The sequence below is a fragment of the Buteo buteo genome, chromosome Z (genome assembly GCF_964188355.1).
Source record: "Buteo buteo chromosome Z, bButBut1.hap1.1, whole genome shotgun sequence".
Classification (NCBI taxonomy): Eukaryota; Metazoa; Chordata; class Aves; order Accipitriformes; family Accipitridae; genus Buteo; species Buteo buteo.
Window position 1 is genome coordinate 11840757 of NC_134204.1, and position 20174 is coordinate 11860930.

At 66.2% G+C, this 20174-nt stretch overlaps 3 protein-coding genes across 5 annotated transcripts; 2 read left to right on the forward strand and 1 right to left on the reverse strand.

Moving 5' to 3' along the window:
* Positions 1-871: 871 nt before the first annotated feature.
* Positions 872-9806, reverse strand: TMEM8B (transmembrane protein 8B). 2 transcript variants are annotated; one of them, XM_075019984.1, is made up of 13 exons: positions 9688-9806; positions 6730-6919; positions 5995-6202; positions 5707-5840; positions 5313-5572; positions 4696-5051; positions 4276-4372; positions 3944-4067; positions 2404-2546; positions 2025-2203; positions 1792-1938; positions 1601-1717; positions 872-1375 (listed from the first exon to the last, which is right to left on the reverse strand). In XM_075019984.1, exons 1-13 carry the CDS (start codon positions 9791-9793, stop codon positions 1040-1042), a joined length of 2397 nt encoding a protein of 798 aa, XP_074876085.1. In that variant the 5' UTR covers positions 9794-9806; the 3' UTR covers positions 872-1039. The 2 variants fall into 2 exon arrangements, with proteins under 2 accessions (XP_074876085.1, XP_074876086.1); XM_075019985.1 differs by lacking the exon at positions 9688-9806 and having other exon boundaries at positions 6726-6818.
* Positions 9807-12160: 2354 nt separating this feature from the next.
* TAF1C (TATA-box binding protein associated factor, RNA polymerase I subunit C) lies at positions 12161-14287 on the forward strand. The gene is made up of 7 exons (XM_075019986.1): positions 12161-12598; positions 12715-12808; positions 13081-13187; positions 13280-13375; positions 13463-13533; positions 13621-14053; positions 14185-14287. The coding sequence occupies exons 1-6, from the start codon at positions 12467-12469 to the stop codon at positions 13928-13930; spliced, it is 810 nt and encodes a 269-aa protein (XP_074876087.1). The 5' UTR covers positions 12161-12466; the 3' UTR covers positions 13931-14053; positions 14185-14287.
* Positions 14288-17307: 3020 nt separating this feature from the next.
* On the forward strand, positions 17308-18690 carry HINT2 (histidine triad nucleotide binding protein 2). Of its 2 annotated transcripts, none has more exons than XM_075019987.1 (5): positions 17308-17447; positions 17864-18016; positions 18098-18229; positions 18349-18421; positions 18547-18690. In XM_075019987.1, exons 1-5 carry the CDS (start codon positions 17346-17348, stop codon positions 18636-18638), a joined length of 552 nt encoding a protein of 183 aa, XP_074876088.1. In that variant the 5' UTR covers positions 17308-17345; the 3' UTR covers positions 18639-18690. The 2 variants fall into 2 exon arrangements, with proteins under 2 accessions (XP_074876088.1, XP_074876089.1); XM_075019988.1 differs by having other exon boundaries at positions 17309-17447; positions 18125-18229.
* Positions 18691-20174: the final 1484 nt, after the last annotated feature.

The window sequence follows — 20174 nt, forward strand, 5'->3', positions numbered from 1 at the left end:
GCCCATCTTGCCCTCTCCAAGCTGCAGGAGCAGGGTGGAAATGCCCTGTGAGGGTGTTTGCCACCACACCATGGTCATCACTGGCTCCAGCGGGTGCTGAGCCTGTGGATCTGACCACAGGGCAGGATGAGGACAGGGGCTGAGACAGCGTTGTCCCAACCAGAAGCGGGGGTACAGTCCATGCAATGCCCTGTCCCACTGATACTCAGTGCCCTGCAGAGACATAGCAGATGCTCACGGCTGGTGGCAAAAACAGGGACACAGGGTTACTGTTCCATGGTGGATGGACCCACGTGTTGGGTGATGAGGGGGGGCTGCTCCAGGCAGCAGGGTGACACAAATGGGCTGTGGGCTCCTGAGGATGTGGCCCTTGCAGGTAGTGTGCTCTCAGACCTGTGCATTGCCACAGCAGGCAGCACCAGCACCACTACCCAGTGGCAGCTACCCCAGGGCTATGGGCTCCCCGTGGTCCTGCCGGCTTGGAGAGGACCCCAGCTGCCCTGGCACAGCACAGCTGCCCATGGGTCAGGCATTACAGCCATCCCGTGAGAGCACAGTGCCACCACAAAGTCATCCCAGATCTGCAGCCTGCCCTGCAGCGAGCGGAAAGACTGCAGCCCCTGGCCCCCCACCTCTTGCTGGTCACCTTGCTCTATGCCAGAGCTGCATCAGGCCCAGTGCAGCCCACCGCAGAGTAGCAGCTCTTGCTGCAGACCCCTGAGTGAGAGCCAGAGACCATTGCTGTTCCCTGCTGCGCCCCCAGCCATATTCCCTGGGTACCTCCATGGCCCAGCAAAGAGAGAAGCATATCCCCAGTGGAGCCTCAAGCCCCCCCAGCTCTGCACCGGACTGAGCTGCAGCAACTCCTGTAGACAAGTTCAACCAGGCTGTAATTGCAAGAACAGGGCGGCACGGGTGGCTCTGTGCCTGCCCAGAGGAGTCCTGCTGCTCCCAGGGATGGGTGGCTGGCAAAGAGAGCTGGTGCCGGGGCCCTGTGGGGCTGCTGTCCGTGCCAGAGGAGTCCGGGCTGCCGTCGGCATCAGCTGGTACAAATGCTGTTGATGGAGGCCACGGCTGGGTCAACGAGCCCCAGCTCCTCCTGTTCGTTGACGCAGAGCTGGTACCCACAGCCCTTGCGCCGGGGCAGCGGCCCCAGGCGCCTGCTGGGCTTGGCACGGGGCGGCAGCAAGAAGCCGACGCTGCCGGCGATGAGCAGGTGCCAGATGCTGTGGATGTAGAAGTAGTTCTCCTCTGTCTCCACGAAGGCGTAGAGCAGCACGGCAGCCGCCGCGATCAGTGCCCCCGGGCACAGGTAGAAAGCCCAGCGCTTCCAGGTCGGTGGGTAGCAGTGGCGGCGCCGGATGGTGCGAGCTGTCTGTGGTGGGGAAAGGGGGAACTGAAAGAGGCAGCCCCAGCAGGGATGGGCACAGCCCCCGTGCTGCCATGCCACATCCCCCAGGAGCCAGGGAGGGGGGTTCATGGGGAAGGGTGAAGGCAGCAGAGGGGAGATGCTGGCAGAGGAGTGGGTCTACATGGCTGGGCAGGATGCTGAGCGCAGCCAGGATGGGGACGTAAGAGCACAGGGACAGCATCTCCTTACCCAGGCAATGGCCATGATCCCTAAGGCGAAGAGGCTGGGCCCCAGCAGGTTCCAGAGCCCATGGCGGTCCATCTGCAGAGCCATGGAGAGCAGCATGGCCCCCAGCAGGTACAGGACCTGTGGGGCAGCAGGGCACACATCAGGACAGGTCCTCTCTGTGCCCACCCCACATGCCCCATTCCCACACTTGCCTGCTTGACTACAGGCTGGAGGCGGGCCATGGCAATGACGGTGACCCAGACAGACATGAGGGAGCCCAGGAAGTCACAGAACTGCAGCACGTCGTACTCCATGATGCAGAACACCACGATGCCCGGCTGGTCGCAGGCATGGTAAAACTGAGATAGGGGGAAAGGGTGTGAGAGCCACCCCACACAGCCCCAGCCCCTTGTCTGCCCCCCAGCTGCCCCCACCCCATGCTCACAGTGGAGAAGAACATGGTGAAGATGTAGACGGCAGCTTCCAGGAGGTAGTGGCTGCGGACGGCGATGGCCACGGGAGGCACGAACATGACATTGCTGAGGCACAGCAGCAGAGTGGAGAGAAGCTGGAAGCCGTAGGAGAAAGCCTCGGCGTTGTCTGTGCAGCCCCAGCCGTTCCAGCCTGTGGCCGGGGAGAGCCGCTGTCACCCCTGCAGCACTCACAGGGGCTGGGGAGGGAGCAGGGAAGCCCCTTTCCAGGGCCCTGTGGAGAGCTGATGTGGGGGGACTAACGAGGTGCACAACGCCTGGGGAGGAGGGGAGGATGCCCGGGGGGGGTCCCTGGGTGCAGTGGGCACCATGGGTGCCCGAGACAGCTCTCACCAGCTTTGCACTCGCAGGCGGCGTACAGGTAGTTGTTGGTGCGCAGCAGCTTGCACTGGCCATAGATGCCGCAGTCGTTGATGCAGGGTGAGAGGTAGGCGCGCAGGTACACCTCGGCTGTCACGTTGGTGCAGGGCTCAAACCTGCAGCACAGGAGCAGGGGGTCAGCCCTCACCCTGTGCCCCTTGAGGAGCCTCCAGCAGAGGCACCCACCTCACCCAGACTCGGCAGGTGATGGGAGACCCAGGGACTGGGCAAGAGCAGAAATGAGCTGCTTTGGTGCTACATATGGCAGCTAAGAGCTGGTCCCCAAGGACCTTGTGGGCTACAGTTGTCTGTGCCAGGCTGGGTAAGCAGGAGGAACATGGCCACACTTAGACCCCCTTTGCCTTTAGGAACACACTCAGCTGGCTCCTATTTCATTTGGATTTTGCTGTGCAAACACCGTGCCCTGCAATGCCTGCATGTGGCTCTGTCAAGGAAGGACCGACTGCAGCTGGCAACTCAGGGTAAACTAGAAACGCAGCAGAGGAGTCAGAGCAGGCACAGCACCCCCATGGCCCTGTGATGCCCATGCACAGGGCTCTGGGCACACCCAGCACCTTGGTAGACCCAGCACGCAGGAGAACAGACAGACCCACGTCCCGACAGCACGCACCAACTTCTGCCTGCGCACGCGCAGGCACCCCAACATGCACACACATGCAAACAGCACTGCCTGTGCACATGCACTGGGTGCGCCTGCACGTGCGTCTGCTGTCCCTGCATGTGCTTGCACAGTCAAATCTGCACACAGCCCTGCCTGCTTCCACAAACCTGAACATGCACACAGAGCTGTCTGCATGTGTGCACCCAAACGTGCATGCAGTACTGTCTGCATGCATGTACCAAATGTGCATGCAGTGCCATCCGTGTGCATGAACCGAACACCCAGTGCTGCTTGCATGCATGCACTGAACATTCACACAGCACCATCTGCACGGCACAGAGCCCCACAGGGACTCTGGCATGTACAGACACAGGCACACAACAGCCCCTCTCCTCCGCAGGGCTCTCAGGCAGACACGTGAGCCAGGAGCAGAACCACAGACACAGGACTGGTCCCTGGAGATGCTGAGCAGAGCAGGGGCACAGCAGCCTGATCAGAGCTGCCCCCTCATACACACAGCCAAGCCCTGTCCTCGCAGTGACAGCCCAGTCCCCTCCTGGGCACAGGTACAGATGGGCACTGCGGCGGAGATGGCAGGCACCAACAGATGCACGGCGTTCGCAAGCTGACAGGCGCTTCCTAACCGTGAGACAGAGGGAAGAGCCACAGGGACCCACAGATGGTCAGGCAGGCACAAGATAGAGCCATCCGTGCCCACGCAGGCACTCACATGGTGACACACAGCCCACCAAGCCGCGTACACACACGTGAGCGGTGACACACAGCGCAGGGGCTGGGCACACCCACGGACCCACAGCACACATGGATGCAGGCCATGGTGGGGACATCCCCTCTGGGCGCACAGGGAGGGGACATGCTGGGGGCTCTTACCCGTGCTCCGTGGCACAGAGTGAGCGCAGGCTCAGGTACCAGCTGCCTGTCTGGGGGTAGGGGATCCGCAGGCGGCTGAGGCTGGCCGTGGCGTTGACAGAGAGCAGGAAGCCTGCCAGGGACTCTGTGGGCCAGGAGAGCTCCGGGTGAGCAGGGCAGGGGCAGCCCCTTCCCCTCAGCAGAGCTGGGACAGGGACAGAGCACCCTGTGCCAGGCTCCAGGGCCAGATGCCCTTATGGTCTCTGCCATCTCCCACCCAGCCTCTCGCCAGACACGTTGCGGGGTGTGACCCCCACAGCCACGGCAGGGTGAACATGCATAGCCCAGCCTACCTGTCTCACAGGTGACCGACGCGTTGTCACTGGACGTCAGTGGGACTTCGTGGTTCAGACACCCGAACACTGTTACGTTCTCGCCACACAGGGAGCTCTGAAGGCAGAGAAGGAGATGGACCTAAACCAGTGGCAGGGATGTCCCCTGCTCTGACAGCACCCAGATCACGGCACACCACCTAGCAGTGCCCAAACCCACTGCCCATCACCCAAGAACACCCCAGATCCAGGCCATCATCCTGCCCTTGGAGCACTCTAATCTGTGCTCCATAGCCCAAGAGCTCCCAAACCATGGCCCGTGAACCAAGAGCACCTCAAATCCTGTTCCTTGCCCTGCTGCAGCCTTGATATCACCCATCTCCCAGCCTGTCCCACCCTGGGCTGCCCTGCCCCATCCCAGGCACAGCATGGCCATCTCACCACATTGAGCCGCAGCTCCAGGTTGAGCACCCCACCACTGTCCAGCACTGGCAGGAGGTTGATGACGAAGACAGCAGGGCGGTCGGGCGGCACTGACACGTTGGGCCCAAAGAAGATGTAGAAGTGGACGGAGAAGGTGTCAAGCTCATTGCGCAGCGTGGGGCGGACCGGCCAGCACCGCTCGCCGGCGGGTGAAGCGATGGAGATGGGGACTGGATGCTTCGTGTCGTTGGGGCTGGCAGGCGGAGGGCTGTCCCCCAGTGCCAGCCCGCCCACAGAGCCGAAGGAGTGGGGCATATTCATGGAGGCGCTGGAGGGCAGGAAGGGTGGCCGGGCCAGGCTGGGTCGGGAGCAGTCTGCGGGGGGCAGAGCTGTCAGTTTGGGCACTGCACAGCTCATCCAACCCCTTCTGAGTTCCCACCTCCCCTTCTTACCCACCGCTCACCTCTATCTGCAACCCAGCCCCAACAACTCCCAGTGTCTCCATCCCAGCAGAACTGGGTATAATCCTGTGCCTAGCTGGGGCCAGATCCTGCGGGCATCCTTTACTCCCCCACCAGTCACCCAGGTAGTGTCAAGACCATGCCCCCCATCCACACCTCCCCATGAACCCTCACCTGTGAGCTGCACGGTGACCTGGAAGGAGACGGTGCCTGGCACCCCAGGGTGTTTCTCCACCAGCACGTAGTACCAATGCTGCCAGAAGGGCAGGTCCAGTGCCAGCTGGCAGGGTGCATGCTCCCGGCAGTCCAGCGCCGTGGAGTTGTGCAGGGGGGGAGCCTTGGCCCGCACACGCAGCCAGAGTGGGCAGCCCTCGACCCCACGGCACCGCAGCACCTCCACCAGCACTCGTGATGTGTAGCTGGGCACAAACACCCTGCGGGACAGCGGTGTCAGGTCCTGCTCCTAGGCATGGACCAACGGGGCTGGGGAGGCAAACCAGAGGGAGGGGGCACCCTCAGCTTCCCACCCTGGGGATGCCCCCTCCTTAGGAGACCCTCTCACACTCACTTGTAGAGGCAGGAGCGGTTGTGGGGGGCCATGCTCTGCTCAGTGACGTAACCAGGGTACAGCACGGCAATGTTCACTAGGCGCTGCACGATGAGCTGCGGCTGGAAGAGATACTGGCACTCTTCGTAGAGCCCCTGCACCAGCAGGACAGTCAGTACGGGGCAGGGAGCATGAGGCACTGTCCCCACTTGGGACACCTGCCCCCGGCACTGCCAGACCAGAACAGTCAGACCCCGGCAGAGCCCTGCAGCGAGCCCTGCCACCCCACGGTCCCCCCAAGCCCTTCACCTTGACAGAGATCTTGCCCTCATCTTTGGGCAGATGGGCAGCCAGGAACCAATCCCCGGGCAGCGGGCTGGTGACATTGAAGACCCCGGTGGTGCGGTTGGGCAGGGTCCAGGTGAGGGTCAGCGCAAAGGAGCCAGGGACAGCCGTGTCCTTGGGGAAGTGTGTGTGCAGCGGGTTAATGACGGAGGGAGCCCCTGAGCGGAAATACCTGCAGGAGAGACAGCAGTTAGCAGGGTGCAGGCTGGGCATCATGGGAGGGCCAGCATGCTTTACATGTGGGGTTCTGTCCTCCATGCTATTAGAAAGCTCAAAGACATTATGGGAAGCCATCTGTAAGCTGGGACCTTGCTGGAGGCTGTGAGCTTCCCTGGGTGGGTGTTCAAGCAAAACTGTTCATGCATGAGGTGCACAGAAGAGTGGAGCCTGCAACGGTCCTGGGAAGTTCAGTCATGGGGACTGAGCATGCCTGTGTATGTGTGTGCACATATGTGCATATATGCATGGGTGCACGTGCATCTGTGCACAAGTGTGTACCCACATATGCATGTGTGTGCATGAGTGCTCCTCTGTATGTGTACATGCGTATACATATATGCACCTGTGCACGTGCAAGCAGGAAGTGGCCAAGAGCAGGCAGGGTCCAGGGCACGTCCAGGCAGAGGGCAGCAGGGGCAGCAGGCAGGGGCAGGCAGAGGCAGGCAGGAAGGAAACAGACAGAGCAGGCTGCTTACTCACACGGTGATGCTACGGTCTGGGCATTGGTCCCCAAAGGTGCCACCCTGCTCCTTGAAGGTGATGAGGTTCCAGACGGCGATGACTGTGTCCTCAGGGATGTGGAAGTGGAAGAGTTCAATGCTGGCAAAGGAGCGGAAGGGGCTGAGCTTGCGTGGTGTGCGGGTGAAGTAGTCGGTCACAAAGAGCCCATCTGCAGAGGAGACCCGAGGCGCTCTCAGCAGGGTGGAGGACTGCGGTGGGGTGCAGCATCCCTCCCAGACCAGGCCCACCCACCCAGGCTCTGAACATGTCCCCAAACCGGCAGCCTGGAGGCAGGAGGGGCTGGGACTGTGCCATTTCAGTGAGTGCCCAGGGCTGATGTCAGCTGTGCCCAGCCCTGGGACAGTCTGCATCATGCCTGCTTCAGCATTGCCTTCAGCCCAGTTTCACAAGCTGTGGGCACTCATCCTCTGGAGCCTGAGGAGCCCTCAGCCCTGACTGCTCAGGCTCTGCCCTGGTGCAGCCCACCTCTTTCAATTCATTGTCCTCTTCAGTGAGGACCTGCTCCCTGCATTTTACCTGTAATAAAGGGCCATTCCTCATGGCTCCAGCCCTGACCCAACAGGTCAGCTCCCCGATGGACACAGATTCCCCCCTTCTCTGCCTGCTGAGGAGGCTTAGCACAGAGCCCATCATAAACCGCAGAGTCCCACCCCAGAGCCACGAGAAGGAGCGAGCAGTGCACTTCCTGCACAGCCTCCCAGCTCTCCCGTGGTTTGCAGAGGAGGAATGGTGCACATATGTGTGCACATACGCATATGTGGGTGCTGGCTCCATGCTCGGCAAAGTGGAGGCGTGCACACCCACATGCATGGGTACGCGTGGCTGTGCACAACCCTATGTCTGCAAGACATTTCCTGCAAGCCCACGGCACACACTGGGGCTACCTCCCCCTGCCCAACTGTCTGACAGTTTGATTTCCAGGAGCCCCGGCAGCAGAGGGGCAGCCACGTCCTTGGCACAGTAGAGACTAGGGAGACCTTGTCTCCACGCAGCAGCTGTAACTTCACCCTACCATTGCCATACTTCCCCAGTGCCAGGCTGGGACACCCATCCATTATTCCCCAGAGATGCACCAAGGATGAGACACACCTCCACACAAGCTGCCAGCAAGGTGGCTGCCAGCAGAGGATTGGGCTGGGAGCAGGGCTGTGCCCAGAAGGACTCATCCAGTGGGGAGTGGGATAGCTGAGAAGAAGGGTTGCTTTGTACAGCATGCGCCTGGTGCATGTGCTTGTGTGCATGTGTGTTTTTGCTGCGTGTGTGCAGCCCCAGCTGGCTGTACACTGACATGCATCTGCTCCCTTGCCTGGAACAAAGGCAGCTCCCCCTCCCCTTCACTTCCAGACGACACAAGCCAGCATGAAATACCTGTCTCAATGCAAGAGCACCCGATTCCAATTTCCCCACCATGAACCAACAAGCCGCTCCACAGCTCACCTCCCCACGTGGGGACAGTGACCCGGCAGGGAACCCCAGGGAGGACGGGGGATGTTGAACGCAGCTCTAGGAGGTGGCATGGGAGGAAGCACCCGGAGCTTCCCTGTCCCAACACGGTTCACCCCATGCCCACGTCGTGCCCGGGGCAAGGCAGGGGGAAGCCAGCTGCCGGCAGAGGGCCGGTCTGAAACACCGTGGCCGTGTGACCGGAGCACGGGAGGGTTGCTGGAGCACAAAGCGGGATTTCCCACGGAAAGAGGGGAGGGAGGGCGGGGGGGGGGGGGGGGGGAGCGGGGAAGCAAGTGCCCCTCTGCCTCAGCTAGCGGCCGGAGCCGCGGGACCCCCACACTCCGGCACCACAGCCCCGGGTCGCGGCCGGCGGTCAGCACCGCGGACAGCTCCCGCGGCAGGCGGTCAGCACCGCGGACAGCTCCCGCGGCCGCCCCCACCGCTGCCCCACGGCGTCCACGGCCCCGCCGCACCGGCAGCCGCCGGCCAGCTGCCTCCCTCCCCAGGGGATGCCCCCTCCGAGCCCCTGGGCACCCTTCCGCATCCCCATCACCAAGCCAGCTCCCCCTGCCCCATAGCTCGCTCGTCACCTCACACAGTCCCGCTGCTGTGTGTGTCTCCCCGCCCCCGGCGCGTCCCGACGCCTAGCTGCGCGCACACCCCCCTCTCTGCAGGCTGTCCATCCCCGCTGCCCCACTGCATGCACACAGCCCTCTGCCCTCCATCTGCACCCCCCGGGCCCACGGCCCATGCCCCCCCCCCCTAACTCTCCCCAGGGCGTTCCACTGTACATGCACCGCCTGCGTCCCCCTGGCACGCACACCTCTGTGCCCCACCGCGCGTTCATCTCCCTGCCCCACTGCGTGGGTGCTCCATGCCCCCACGGCACGCTTATCGTCATGCCCCGCCGCACGCACGCCTTCGCGCCCCGTTGCACGGGCATCTGGTACCCTCTGCACCCCCATCCCCATGCCCCGTTACGCAAATGCCCCGTCGCACACGCGTCTCGGTGTCCCATCGCACCCACGTCGTGCCCCTACCGCACGTGCACCTCCCGCCCCACTGCCCACACCCCTGCGCTCCGCTCTCACCCACCCCACGGCGCGCACACCCCACCTCCCCACTTCTCGGGTACCTCGTACCCATCGCAAGCTCATCCCCCTGCCCCACTGCGCAAGCACCCCACCGCGCACGCCCCCCACGGCCCCACAGCACGCAGACCTCCTACCCATTGCGCGCACACACACACACCCCCCACGGCAGACGCACCCCGCGCCCCACTGCACGCGCACCTCGTCCCCCTCGCACACGCACCCCTTCCCGTACACCCCGGCGCCCCACGGCACACGCACCCCACGCACGCGCACTCCTGCCCCCCCACCCCGTTACTCGTCCCTGTGCCCCCCACCCCTTGCGCGCACACACCTCCCCCCCCCCCCCGCCCCGCGCCCCCGGTCCGGCGGCACTCACCGGCGGCCGGCGGCAGGAGGAGGAGCGGCAGGAGCAGCAGGGGGAGGCGGAGGGGGGGGGCGAACGGCCGCCGCTGCCCGCCGCCCCCGCCGCCCCGCCGGCCCATGCCGCCGCGCCGGCTGCCGTGGGGCGCGCGCCGCCAGCAGCCCGGCCGCGTCCCGGCCCCCATGACGTCACCCGCCCCGCCCCCCGGGGCCGCCCCCGCGCGACCATTGGCCCCCGCGCGCGTCACTCGCCGGCGGCAGCGCCCCGCCCCCCCCCCCCCCGAGCGACCCGATTCTCCCCCTCCCCACCAACACCCCTGTCCCCGGGGTGGCCCCGTCGCTGCTCGGGGTCGCCGGGGGGGGGCAGGGACACGGGTGGGGACGGGGATGTTGGGGCTGGGGGACGGGGCCACAGGCTGGAGGTGGGGACATGGGGCTGGGGGACGGGGACATGGGGTTGGGGACAGCAACATGGGGTTGGGGGACAGGGACATGGAGTTGGGGGACAGGGCCACAGGCTGGAGGTGGGGACATGGGGTTGGGGGACAGGGACATGGGGTTGGGGGACAGCAACATGGGGATGGGGGACAGAGACATGGAGTTGAGGGACAGGGACACAGGCTGGAGTTGGGGATATGGGGCTGGGGGACAGGGACATGGGGTTGGGGGACAGGGACACAGGCTGGAGGTGGGGACATGGGGTTGGGGGACAGGGACATGGGGTTGGGGGACAGGGACACAGGCTGCAGGTGGGGACATGGGGCTGTGGGACAGGGACATGGGGTTGGGGGACAGGGACACAGGCTGGAGGTGGGGACATGGTGTTGGGGGACAGGGACACAGGCTGGAGTTGGGGATATGGGGCTGGGGGACAGGGACATGGGGTTGGGGGACAGCAACATGGGGCTGGGGGACAGGGACATGGAGTTGGGGGACAGGGCCACAGGCTGGAGTTGGGGACATGGGGCTGGGGGACAGGGACACGGGCAGGAGTTGGGGACATGGGGCTGTGGACAGGGACATGGGGTTGGGGGACAGGGACACAGGCTGGAGTTGGGGACAAAGGGCTGTGGGACAGGGACATGGGGCTGTGGACAGGGACACAGGCTGGAGCTGGGGACATGGGGCTGGGGGACAGGGACACAGGGTTGGGGGACAGAGATGTGGGGTTGGGGGAGAGGGGCACAGGCTGAAGTTGGGGACATGGGGCTGGGGGACAGGGACACGGGCAAGAGTTGGGGACATGGGGCTGTAGACAGGGACACAGGGTTGGGGGAGAGGGATGTGGGGTTGGGGGAGGGGCACAGGCTGGAGTTGGGGACATGGGCTGGGGGACAGGGACACGGGGCTGGGGAGAAGGACACAGGCTGGAGTTGGGGACAAAGGGCTGAGGGATGGGGATAGGGGGCTGTGGACAGGGACACAGGCTGGAGTTGGGGACATGGGGCTGGGGTCAGGGACAATGGCTGGAGACAGGGACACGGAGCTGGGGACAGAGATATGAGGCTGGGGGCCAAGGGCATGGGGCTGGGAGCAGGGATATAGGCTGGGGACAGGGACAATGACTGGGGACAGGGATATGGGGCTGAGGGACAGGGACTTGGGGCTGGGAACACAGATATGGGCCAGGAATGGGGACACGGAGCTGGGGACAGGGACCTAGGGCTGAGGACAAGGGTACAGTCTGGGGAGAGGGACATGGGCTGGGGACAGGGACAGTGACTGGAGCCAGTGATACAGGCCTGGAGGACAGGGACACAAGCTGGGGACAGGGGCCTGGGGCAGGGGATGGGGATACAGTGTGAGGACAGAGATAAGGGCTGGGGGACAGGGGCACAAGCTGGGCTCAGGGACACAGGGGAGGGGGACAGGGGACATGGAGCCAGGATGCAGGTGGCCATGGGGCTGGGCTGCAAGGGAGACACAGGGCGTAGGTGAAAGGGGCTGTGGGGCTGTGGGTGCAGGGGGACAAGGGGGCTACAATGACGGGGGCACAGAGGGCGTCTTGTGGAGAGGGGATGGGCGGCAGTGAGGGCTGCCTACGAGGGCTGGGGGGGGGACTACCTATGGGGGGTGTTTGATGGGGATCGGGAGGTTTTCCGACGGTGGCTGCCATCTTATTATAATGATTTATAATATTTGTCTTACAGAGGAGGTGTCCGGGAGAGGGGGTCTGGGCACCGCCTGCGGGGATGAGGGCACCCTGACTGGAAACGATCTCATCCCGCTTCCCCAAACTCCCCTGACATCACCCCCGGACTCCCCTGACATCATCCCCAGACTCCCCTGACATCACCCCCGAACTCTCCTGACGTCACCGTCCCCCTCGGCCACGGCGGGCGGGTTACTGGTGGGCGCAGCCCCACTACCGGGGGTGCTCTGCCCTGCCGATCCTGGCCCAGCCCGCTCCCCACCGCTCCCCCCGCCCGGTCCCGTCCCGGTCCCCGCCGCCCCCCACGGTCCCGGCGGCGGAGGCGTGTTTGCTTCCCCCACTCCACGCACCTCCCGACCGCCAGGGGGCGGTAGTGATCCGCGCCGCGCTGCCTCCGGCGCGCCGCTCTAGTTCCGCTCCGTTCTCGGGCGCTGATTGGTGCGCGGCCCTGTGGTGTCACCACTTCCGGTGGCGGCGCCGTTCCCGCCTGGGCACCGACCGGCGACGGCTCCCGGACACCGGGACCCCCCCGGGACCCCCGAGATCCCCTCGGGACACCGCCAGGACCACCCCCGGGACCCCCCGGGACCCTCTGGCCCAGTCCAGGCCCGTTCCCGCCCCGCGCCCGGCGTCCCCCGGCGCCATGGAGTTCCCGGCCGTTCTCTTCCCCTCCTACTTCAGCGTCGGCCCGCCCCGGGAGGAGGGCGGCCCTGGACCGGCCGCTGGCTGGGGGGAGTACGGGCAGGTGCTGGAGGCCGGTCCCCGCCGCCGCCAGGTGAGGTCGCGGCGCAACCCGCCCTGCCCGGGCGCGGGGCTTCGGGCCGGACCGTGGGAGCCCGGCGGGGGGTGCGGGCAGGGGCCGTTCTCACCTCCCGCCTCCTCTCCCTGCAGGCCGAGACGACCTTCGTGCCCCGCCGCGGCGGGACGGGCGAGAGCTGGGAACCCGCCGACGCAGCTGCCGTGCCCTTGCTGCCTCCCAACGCGAGTGAGGGCCGCCGGGGGTGGGAGAAGAGGGGGTAGCCTGCCCGGGGAGTGGCGATGGGGACGCTCCGTTCAGCCTCTGCACCCGCCTGCCGAGCTGCCCTGCAGCTCGGGACCCCCAGCGGCTCTGCCACACTGGCACGGGGAGCTTTAGCAGCTCTCTCTGGGGGTGCTCACACAGGAGGGAGCGGGGATGGGCAAGCTGTTGCCCCGTGGTGCTACAGTGGTGTCCTGGTACTTGCATGGTACCAACCAGCCCCTGCCATCTCCTCGCAGGCTGCTGGATCCCCTCGCTCGTGCCTCAGGACATCCTCTACCGTGGTGTCCTGCGCAGGAAGCTCCAGGCAGGCAAGTCTGGAGCCGCTCTGGACTTCACCAAGCAGGTAGGGCCTGGGGTGCCGTGTCCCGCCAAGGACCTGGGGGAACAGCCCAGGATCCCTGCACATCCCAACCTCTCCCTGTCCTTCCCGTGCAGCTGGGCCACTTCTTTGTGGACCACCCAGAAGATGCATTTGGCTCCCTGGGGCGGCTGCTGCACAAGAACTTCTACCTGGGCAACTCCAAACTGAGGGTCAGTGTCCATCCAGGGGTGACAATGCTGCCCCCCACCCTTCCCCTTGCAGCTGCCAGCCCCAGCCTCTGCCTCTTCTCCCCACAGAGACAGGCCCGGGACAACACCATCCGGATGACGGCCCTGATGGAGGAAATTGGCCGTCTGGAGGCCAGGCGGTAAGTGTCCCCATGTCCTCTGCCCTGGAAAGTGCTGAGAGGTCTCCTGCTCTCTCCCCACACCTGATGTTGTCTGTACTCCTGCAGCGGCTGCCCCCGACAGCACCTTGCCCCCCGCCTGCGCTGGTTCTCCCACCTCTGCCGTGACTGGCTCTTTGAGGTGCCACTGGGGCTGCTGGCAGACTGTGTGCATGAGGAGCTGCTGCTGCAGTGGGCCAGCCTGCTCTTTGACGACAGCTCTACCGGGGGAGCGCTGGCCTGGCTGCCCCCCAAAGACGTGGGGGCACGCATGGGCCGCCTGGTGTACCCCGGAGGCCAGGCCATGAACCACCTCTGTATCCTTCCCCATGGGGTGTCCTTGGGGAGGGGAGAGGGGATCGCATTGCACTGCCCTTAGCCAGCACCCCAGATTTCCAGGACGTGGTGCTAGAGGAGCTGCCCCGTGCCCGGGGCTCCCCGGCACAGTTTGAGCTCAATGGGCACATCCGGCAAGTGGCTGCTGCCCGAGTGGATGGGGAAGGTGAGCCAGCCCTGGGATCCGTAGGCTGGGATACGCACCTCAGGCTGGGCAGGGTGTGGGGTGGGGTGGAGGGACAGCAGGGAGCCCCTTGAATGCTGCCATCTCACGTGCTGCCTCCTGTTCCCTGCCAGATTTTGTTGGCATCCGCTCGGACTATCACTGCGGCGTTTGGAGGGTGCCGGGCAGGACAGGGGCGGCCCCCACCCCGCTGCAGGTCATCCGCACCAGTGTGCCTGCCTCCTGCCTCACCGTCAGGTAGGTGCTGGGGGAACAGAGCTTTGCAAGGAGGGGGCTCTGCTGCCTCTGCAGCCCTCCCCACTGTGGCGGATGCTCTTGCCCCCACGGTGATGCTATGCCCTCCATCTCGCAGCCCTCACCTCCCCGGGGAGTTGTCCGTCTGCACCCAGAGCGGAGCCGTCTACCTCTGGAGCGTCGAGAGGGGGTGAGATGGGGTACTTGGGGCTGGGAGGAGGCTCACGCAGACCCTGCGTCTCAGGGGTGTGGGGGGTACCCAAGCAAGAGGGGCAGCTCTGCCCTGTGCCAGCACTGCCTTCTCCCCGCAGGCTGCAGCGGCTCCGCCATGACCCCCAGACCATGTTTTTTCGGGACCATTCGCCCTGGCGCTGGAGCGACTTCACTGCCCACCCGCGGGTGCTGAGCTGTGCCGACCGCACTGGCCTGCAGTGCCTGGATGCCCGGGTGAGCCCAGGAAGGTGGGCAGGGGGCTGGCGGTGGGCAAGGAAGAGGGTTCCCAAGCCCGGGTTGCTGACAGGACCCCGCTCTGCTGCTGCAGGCCCCCGAGAGATGCCACTTCGACTTGTTCAAGGTGGGCGAGGAAGCAGGCTGCCAACAGGGTGAGCGCGTGGTGCTGCCCATGTACCTGGGGAGGGCTCACCCTTCCCAGCACCTTGTCACCACCCAGGTGAGTCCTGCTGCACCTTGGAGGGACAGCGGGGATGAGGGAGGACAGCCCAGCACAGCTCCCGCTCCCAGCACCCGTGGGGCAGGGAGAATCGCACAGCTGAGGGGGGCTGCCACAGCATGTTTGGGTGAGCCCCCCCGAGCCGTGCTGTCCTTTCCCTGTCCCAGTTCTCCGTGTACGTGCTGGATGAGCGGTTGCCACTGGTGCCTGTGCTGAAGTGGGCACACATGATGAAGGCCCCCCCTCTCTTTGCCCACCTGACACCGGGTGGCCCCGAGAGGAGCCATAAGGTGCTGCTCGGCGCATCCCACACTCAGGAGCTGTTGCTGCTGCAATACCAGGGTGAGAGATGGGGCTTTGGGGTACTGCGGGACCAGATCTCCTCTGTGCCTCCTTCCCAGCCTCCTTGCCACCGGGACTAGCTGCTGCCCCGGCATTGGTGCTCACTGACCAATTTTTGGCCTGTCCTTCCGCAGGGGGAAACCAGTCGGCCTGCCAGCTGGTGGGGCCTCCACAGAAGCTGCACAGCATTGCCAGCTGCCTGCAGCACCTGCCCGTCCAGCTCCCGCACCGCCACCGCATGCTCCAGCAGCGCCTTGGCGCCCCGGCTGCCGGTGGGTGCCCCGCATCATCCTGGGGTGCAGGTCCTGGGGGGGAGAATGTGGGTTGGAGGCGTGTTGGGGTTATAGCCCTTGCCGTGCCCTGGGGCAGGGTGGGAGTGGTTGAAAAAGCAAAGCCCTGAACAACCCTGTCAAAGAGATTAATGACCTAGAAAAGGACTTGGGGGTGTGCCTGTGGTGGCGGGCGGAGGCAGCCCCCACTGCTGGCCAAGTCCCAGGAGGGTCCACAGGGCCAGGACACCAGTGGCAATGCCTCCCCTGTCCCCACAGGGCTGGCTGCTGCACTGCAGGAGGATGGTCCACGGGAGTCCCTGCTGGTTTTCCAGCTCTCCGAGGCTGGGGACGTCTTCTGCCAGAGGCTGACCCACGAGGCAGCGCAGCCCCCTGCACCCACCTCAGGGGACGAGGCCATGACAGCCCCTGGCTCTTCCCCACTCTTTGAGACTCCTGCCAGCAGCCCGCCAGCCTTGCGCAGCGAGGAAGAAGAAGAAGAAGAAGAAGAGGAGGAGGAAGAGCAAACTTTCTACTTGTCCAACCTGGAGGTGATTATCAATGAGGACGAGGAGGACGTGGGCATGCCAGCAGCCCCAGAGGAAGCCAAACTCCCCCAGCAGCCCTGTGCCAGCCCTCAGCCCTCCCCGGCGGTGCCCAGCCCAGCCGCAGCCCTGCGCTACCGCCGCTGGCTGAAGGCTCTTTCCGAGGACTGTGGGGAGCCCCCCCGGCACGCCTACCCCGCCACCCTCAGCCAGAAGCGCCTTTTCACCCGCAAAGAGCTGGCGACGCTGGCGGGCCCCAGCACCCTGCACGAGCAGCTGCGCCGGCAGCTGCGGCAGACCATGCGGGAAGGGGGCTGCATCCAGCGCTGGGACCCCCTGGCCTCCCAACCCTGCACCCCACCGCAGCCCCTGGAACTGGCAGGGGATCCGGACCCCCTGAGCGCCCGTCTGACGGCGGCCTGGTCCGGGGACTGGGGGCAGTGGTGGGAGGAGAGGACGAGCTTCAACATGGCGCAGAGGCAGCGGGCGCTGCGGGAGCGGCGGCGGCGGCAGAAGCGAGCCCAGGGCCGGCGCAGCCTTTCGGCCAGCTTCACCTCCTCCCTCACCTACCAGTCTGAGCTGTCGGAGCTGAGCGACACGGCCCCTACGTCGCTCTCCCCCGGCCCACCCACTGTGGTCCCACCACGGGAGGGTTCCCCACCAGCTGGCGTCCCACCGGCATCACCGCTGCCCGAGGAAGCCCTGCTCTCCTCCCAGAGCCTGCGCTGCCGTGGCATCCCCAAGGAGCGGCGGAAAACGCTGCGGGACTACCTGGCGGTGTGGGCCGACGACCCCCCCGAGCCCCCGGAGCTCCCTGGCAGCCAGGCCAGCCAGCTCTGCATCCCCTCCTCCCAGAGCCAGCTCTCCTCCGCCTCCCAGCCCCGCCGCAAGCGCCCACGCATGGGCTTCTGAGCACCCAATAAACACCGTCTGGCCCAGCCTCCCTCCCCGGGGTCGTCTTTTTTGGGTGGGGGCACCGCCACCCGTGTTCATGGCACCCACCTGTGGGGGGCAGGGGGTGGGGGTTGTGCCGCTACCCGTGTTCAGGGCACCCACGGGGGGCGGGGAGCCCTACACGCTGGTCTCCGGCGGGGGCTCGGCGTGGACAGGACCCGGCCGTGACACGCGTGGGCACAGGCGCCTGCGGGCGCTTTAAGGTGCCAAGGGGGTGGGTGGGTCTGTGTCGGGGGTGGGAGTGACAGGGGCGGGAGCCAATGAGGTGGCGGGGCGGTGCCGGCGCGGCGGCGATGGCGGCGTTGCTGGCGCGGGGGCTGGCGCGCGGCTGGGCGGCGCGGGGCGCGCTGCGCGCGGGGCAGGTGGGCGCGAGGGTGGGAGTCGGGGGGGGGGCGGGGAACCGGGACCGGGATCGGGACTGGGACCGGGGGGGGTTGGCCGGGCCAGGCCGTGCCTTCGCCCTGCTCCCACCCCCGGGCAAGGTCCGCGGTGGGGCGTGAGCCCCGCAGTACCCACACCCACGCCGCGGCGGGGGATTGGGGGGGGGGGCTGGGAGCACCCACGTGCATCCCATCACACCGGTACCCCCCACACACACACCACCCCAATCACCACTCCCCCCCCCCCCATGCACCCCCACGCCCGTCACCCTTGCACGCGTGTCACCCCCCCACCCCGTGCCCCCGCCACCCCAGGCTGGGGGGGTCCCCGTCCCCCCGCGGAGGGGGGGGGTGGCCAGGCCGTAAGCCCCCCGCCGTGTGCCCCCCCCCGGCCCTAGCGTTGCGTGGCGGTGCCCGGCGGTCCGGACGGGGAGGTGGGCGAGGCGCGGCGAGCCGCGGCGGCCGGCGAGGAGGCGAGCGGGCAGCCCACCATCTTCAGCAAGATCATCGCCCGCAGCGTGCCCGCCACCATCCTCTACGAAGACGACAAGGTAGCGGGGACGGCAGGGCCGCCTGTCCCCACCGGGGTGGGGTTTGGGGGGGGGGGCAGCACCCATGGGTGCCGGGCTCAGTCTGCTTCCCCACCACTCCCCCGGCAGTGCCTGGTCTTCCGCGATGTGGCCCCCCAAGCCCCCGTCCACTTCTTGGTGATCCCCAAGCGCCCCATCCCCCGGATCAGCCGCGTGGGTCCCCAGGACACCGAGGTGAGTCCGGGTGGGTTGCGGCGGGGGGGGGCTATGTCCCTGGGACATTGGGTGAGGGAGGACGGACAGACGGCCACGCACGGTGCTGACCCTCCGGCTCCCCGACCCCCCCCCCGCAGCTCCTGGGGCACTTGCTGGTGGTGGCAGCACGGACGGCGCAGGCAGAGGGGCTGGCTGACGGCTACCGCCTCGGTGAGTTGGTGGCCCCTGCCGTGCTATGGGGCAGGACCCTCGCCGGTGGTCCCGGGGGGAGGGGGGCTGGGGATGTGTGGGCTTAGCCTGACCCCCCACCCCAACTCCCATCCCTCTCCTGGCAGTGATCAACGACGGGAAACATGGCGCCCAGTCCGTCTACCATCTGCACCTCCACGTGCTGGGGGGGCGGCAGCTGGGTTGGCCCCCTGGCTGACTCCCCCCACCCCCGACTCACCGCCCCCCAATAAAGCATCTCCTTGGCAGTGGCTCTGTGTCGGGGTGGCCCTCCTGGGGGTGGGCTGCCTCGGGCATCACAGCAGCAGGGACATACCAGCAGGACGTGGGAGAGGGACACGGGTGGGACTTGGTGCCCTGCTTCTTGGGGGGGGAACGACACGCGTGTCTGGGCTCCCCACGTCCCAACCTGCCCATGCTGGAGATGCTGTGGAGCTCCCCAGTTGAAGCAAGAGGTTTTTGGGGGGTGCCCACGTCCCACAGGCAAAAGGCCCATCCTGGTGCTGGGCAGGCTGGGTGCAGCAAGGGTGTCCCCGAGCTGGGGAATGTCCCGGGGGCGCCCACCCAGCCCCACTGCCACGACACAGCCCCAGCACCCCTGCGTGCCCCCCACCCTGCACCTGGGTGCCCACCAAGCAGCCCCATGTTACTGCCAGAGCCCTGCGCCGGGCGCTGATGGCTTCTCTGCCTTGCAAAAGTGAACTAACTGCACTAAATTGAACTAAAAGCGCTAATTGCACATCTACTCCACCCCCGAGGACCCTCGCTGGGAGCTCCCAGGTGTCTCACAGCCATGAGCTAAGGGCAGTGCAGGGTGGGCTGCCTGGTGTGCCTGCTGCCCACTGCACGTACACCAACCGCTGTACCACCGCGCTCGCCGGCCCGTGCACCGCCGTGCAAAACTCGCTGCCCTGCACACCCCAGGCCCCCACTGCGTGCGCGCCCCTGTGCACGACGTTGCGTTGCGTGCAGCAGACCCCCCCCCCATGCACGCACGACTGTCAGAGAACACATCGTGCCGCACACCCCAGACGCCCCCCCCATGCGCATGCACCGCCGTGCAAAACACAAGCGTTGCACACCACAGAGCGCTGGGACGTGGACGGGCGCCGTGACTATATTTAGCTTTGGGGGGGGCCGGTGCTGGTGTGGTGCACGGCCCACCTGGCACCGTCAGGGGGGCCGCCTGGGCCCCCCGCCAGCCGCAGAGGGGACCGCAGCCCGCCGGGGAGAATGACGGCTCTGTTCAGCCTCCGGCTCGGTGGCGCTGGCGGCAGGGCCCCCCCCCGCCCTGGGGAGCAGCGTGGGGTTGTGGCAGAGCCCAGTCGCTTCCCCCACCTACCCAGTATAGTACGAGGAATGGTTTTGGGGTGCGAGTGAACCTTAAAAATGTTGGGTGCTGCTGCTTCCAGCCACCGAGACCCGCTCGAGCCTCAGCACGAGTTGGGGTCACTCTTGGACATGGGACAGCCCTGCCTTGGAGCTGGGGACCCCAAAGAGGGGCTGGGGGTCCCTGGGGAGGTGAGGACTCCAAAGAGGAGCCAGGAATCCCCAGTGCATCACCCCCCTCCCAGGGCTCAACAGAAGCAGTCCCCTGGGAATGCTGTGCCCAGCGGAGGGCAAGTGCTGGCACGTGAGGTCAGGGGCTGGACGCCTGCAATTGCATTTCCTTCTGCGCCAGGTTTATTTTGTCAGTCCCGGGGCAGCACAGCGGTCACAGCCCCATGGGGCTGGG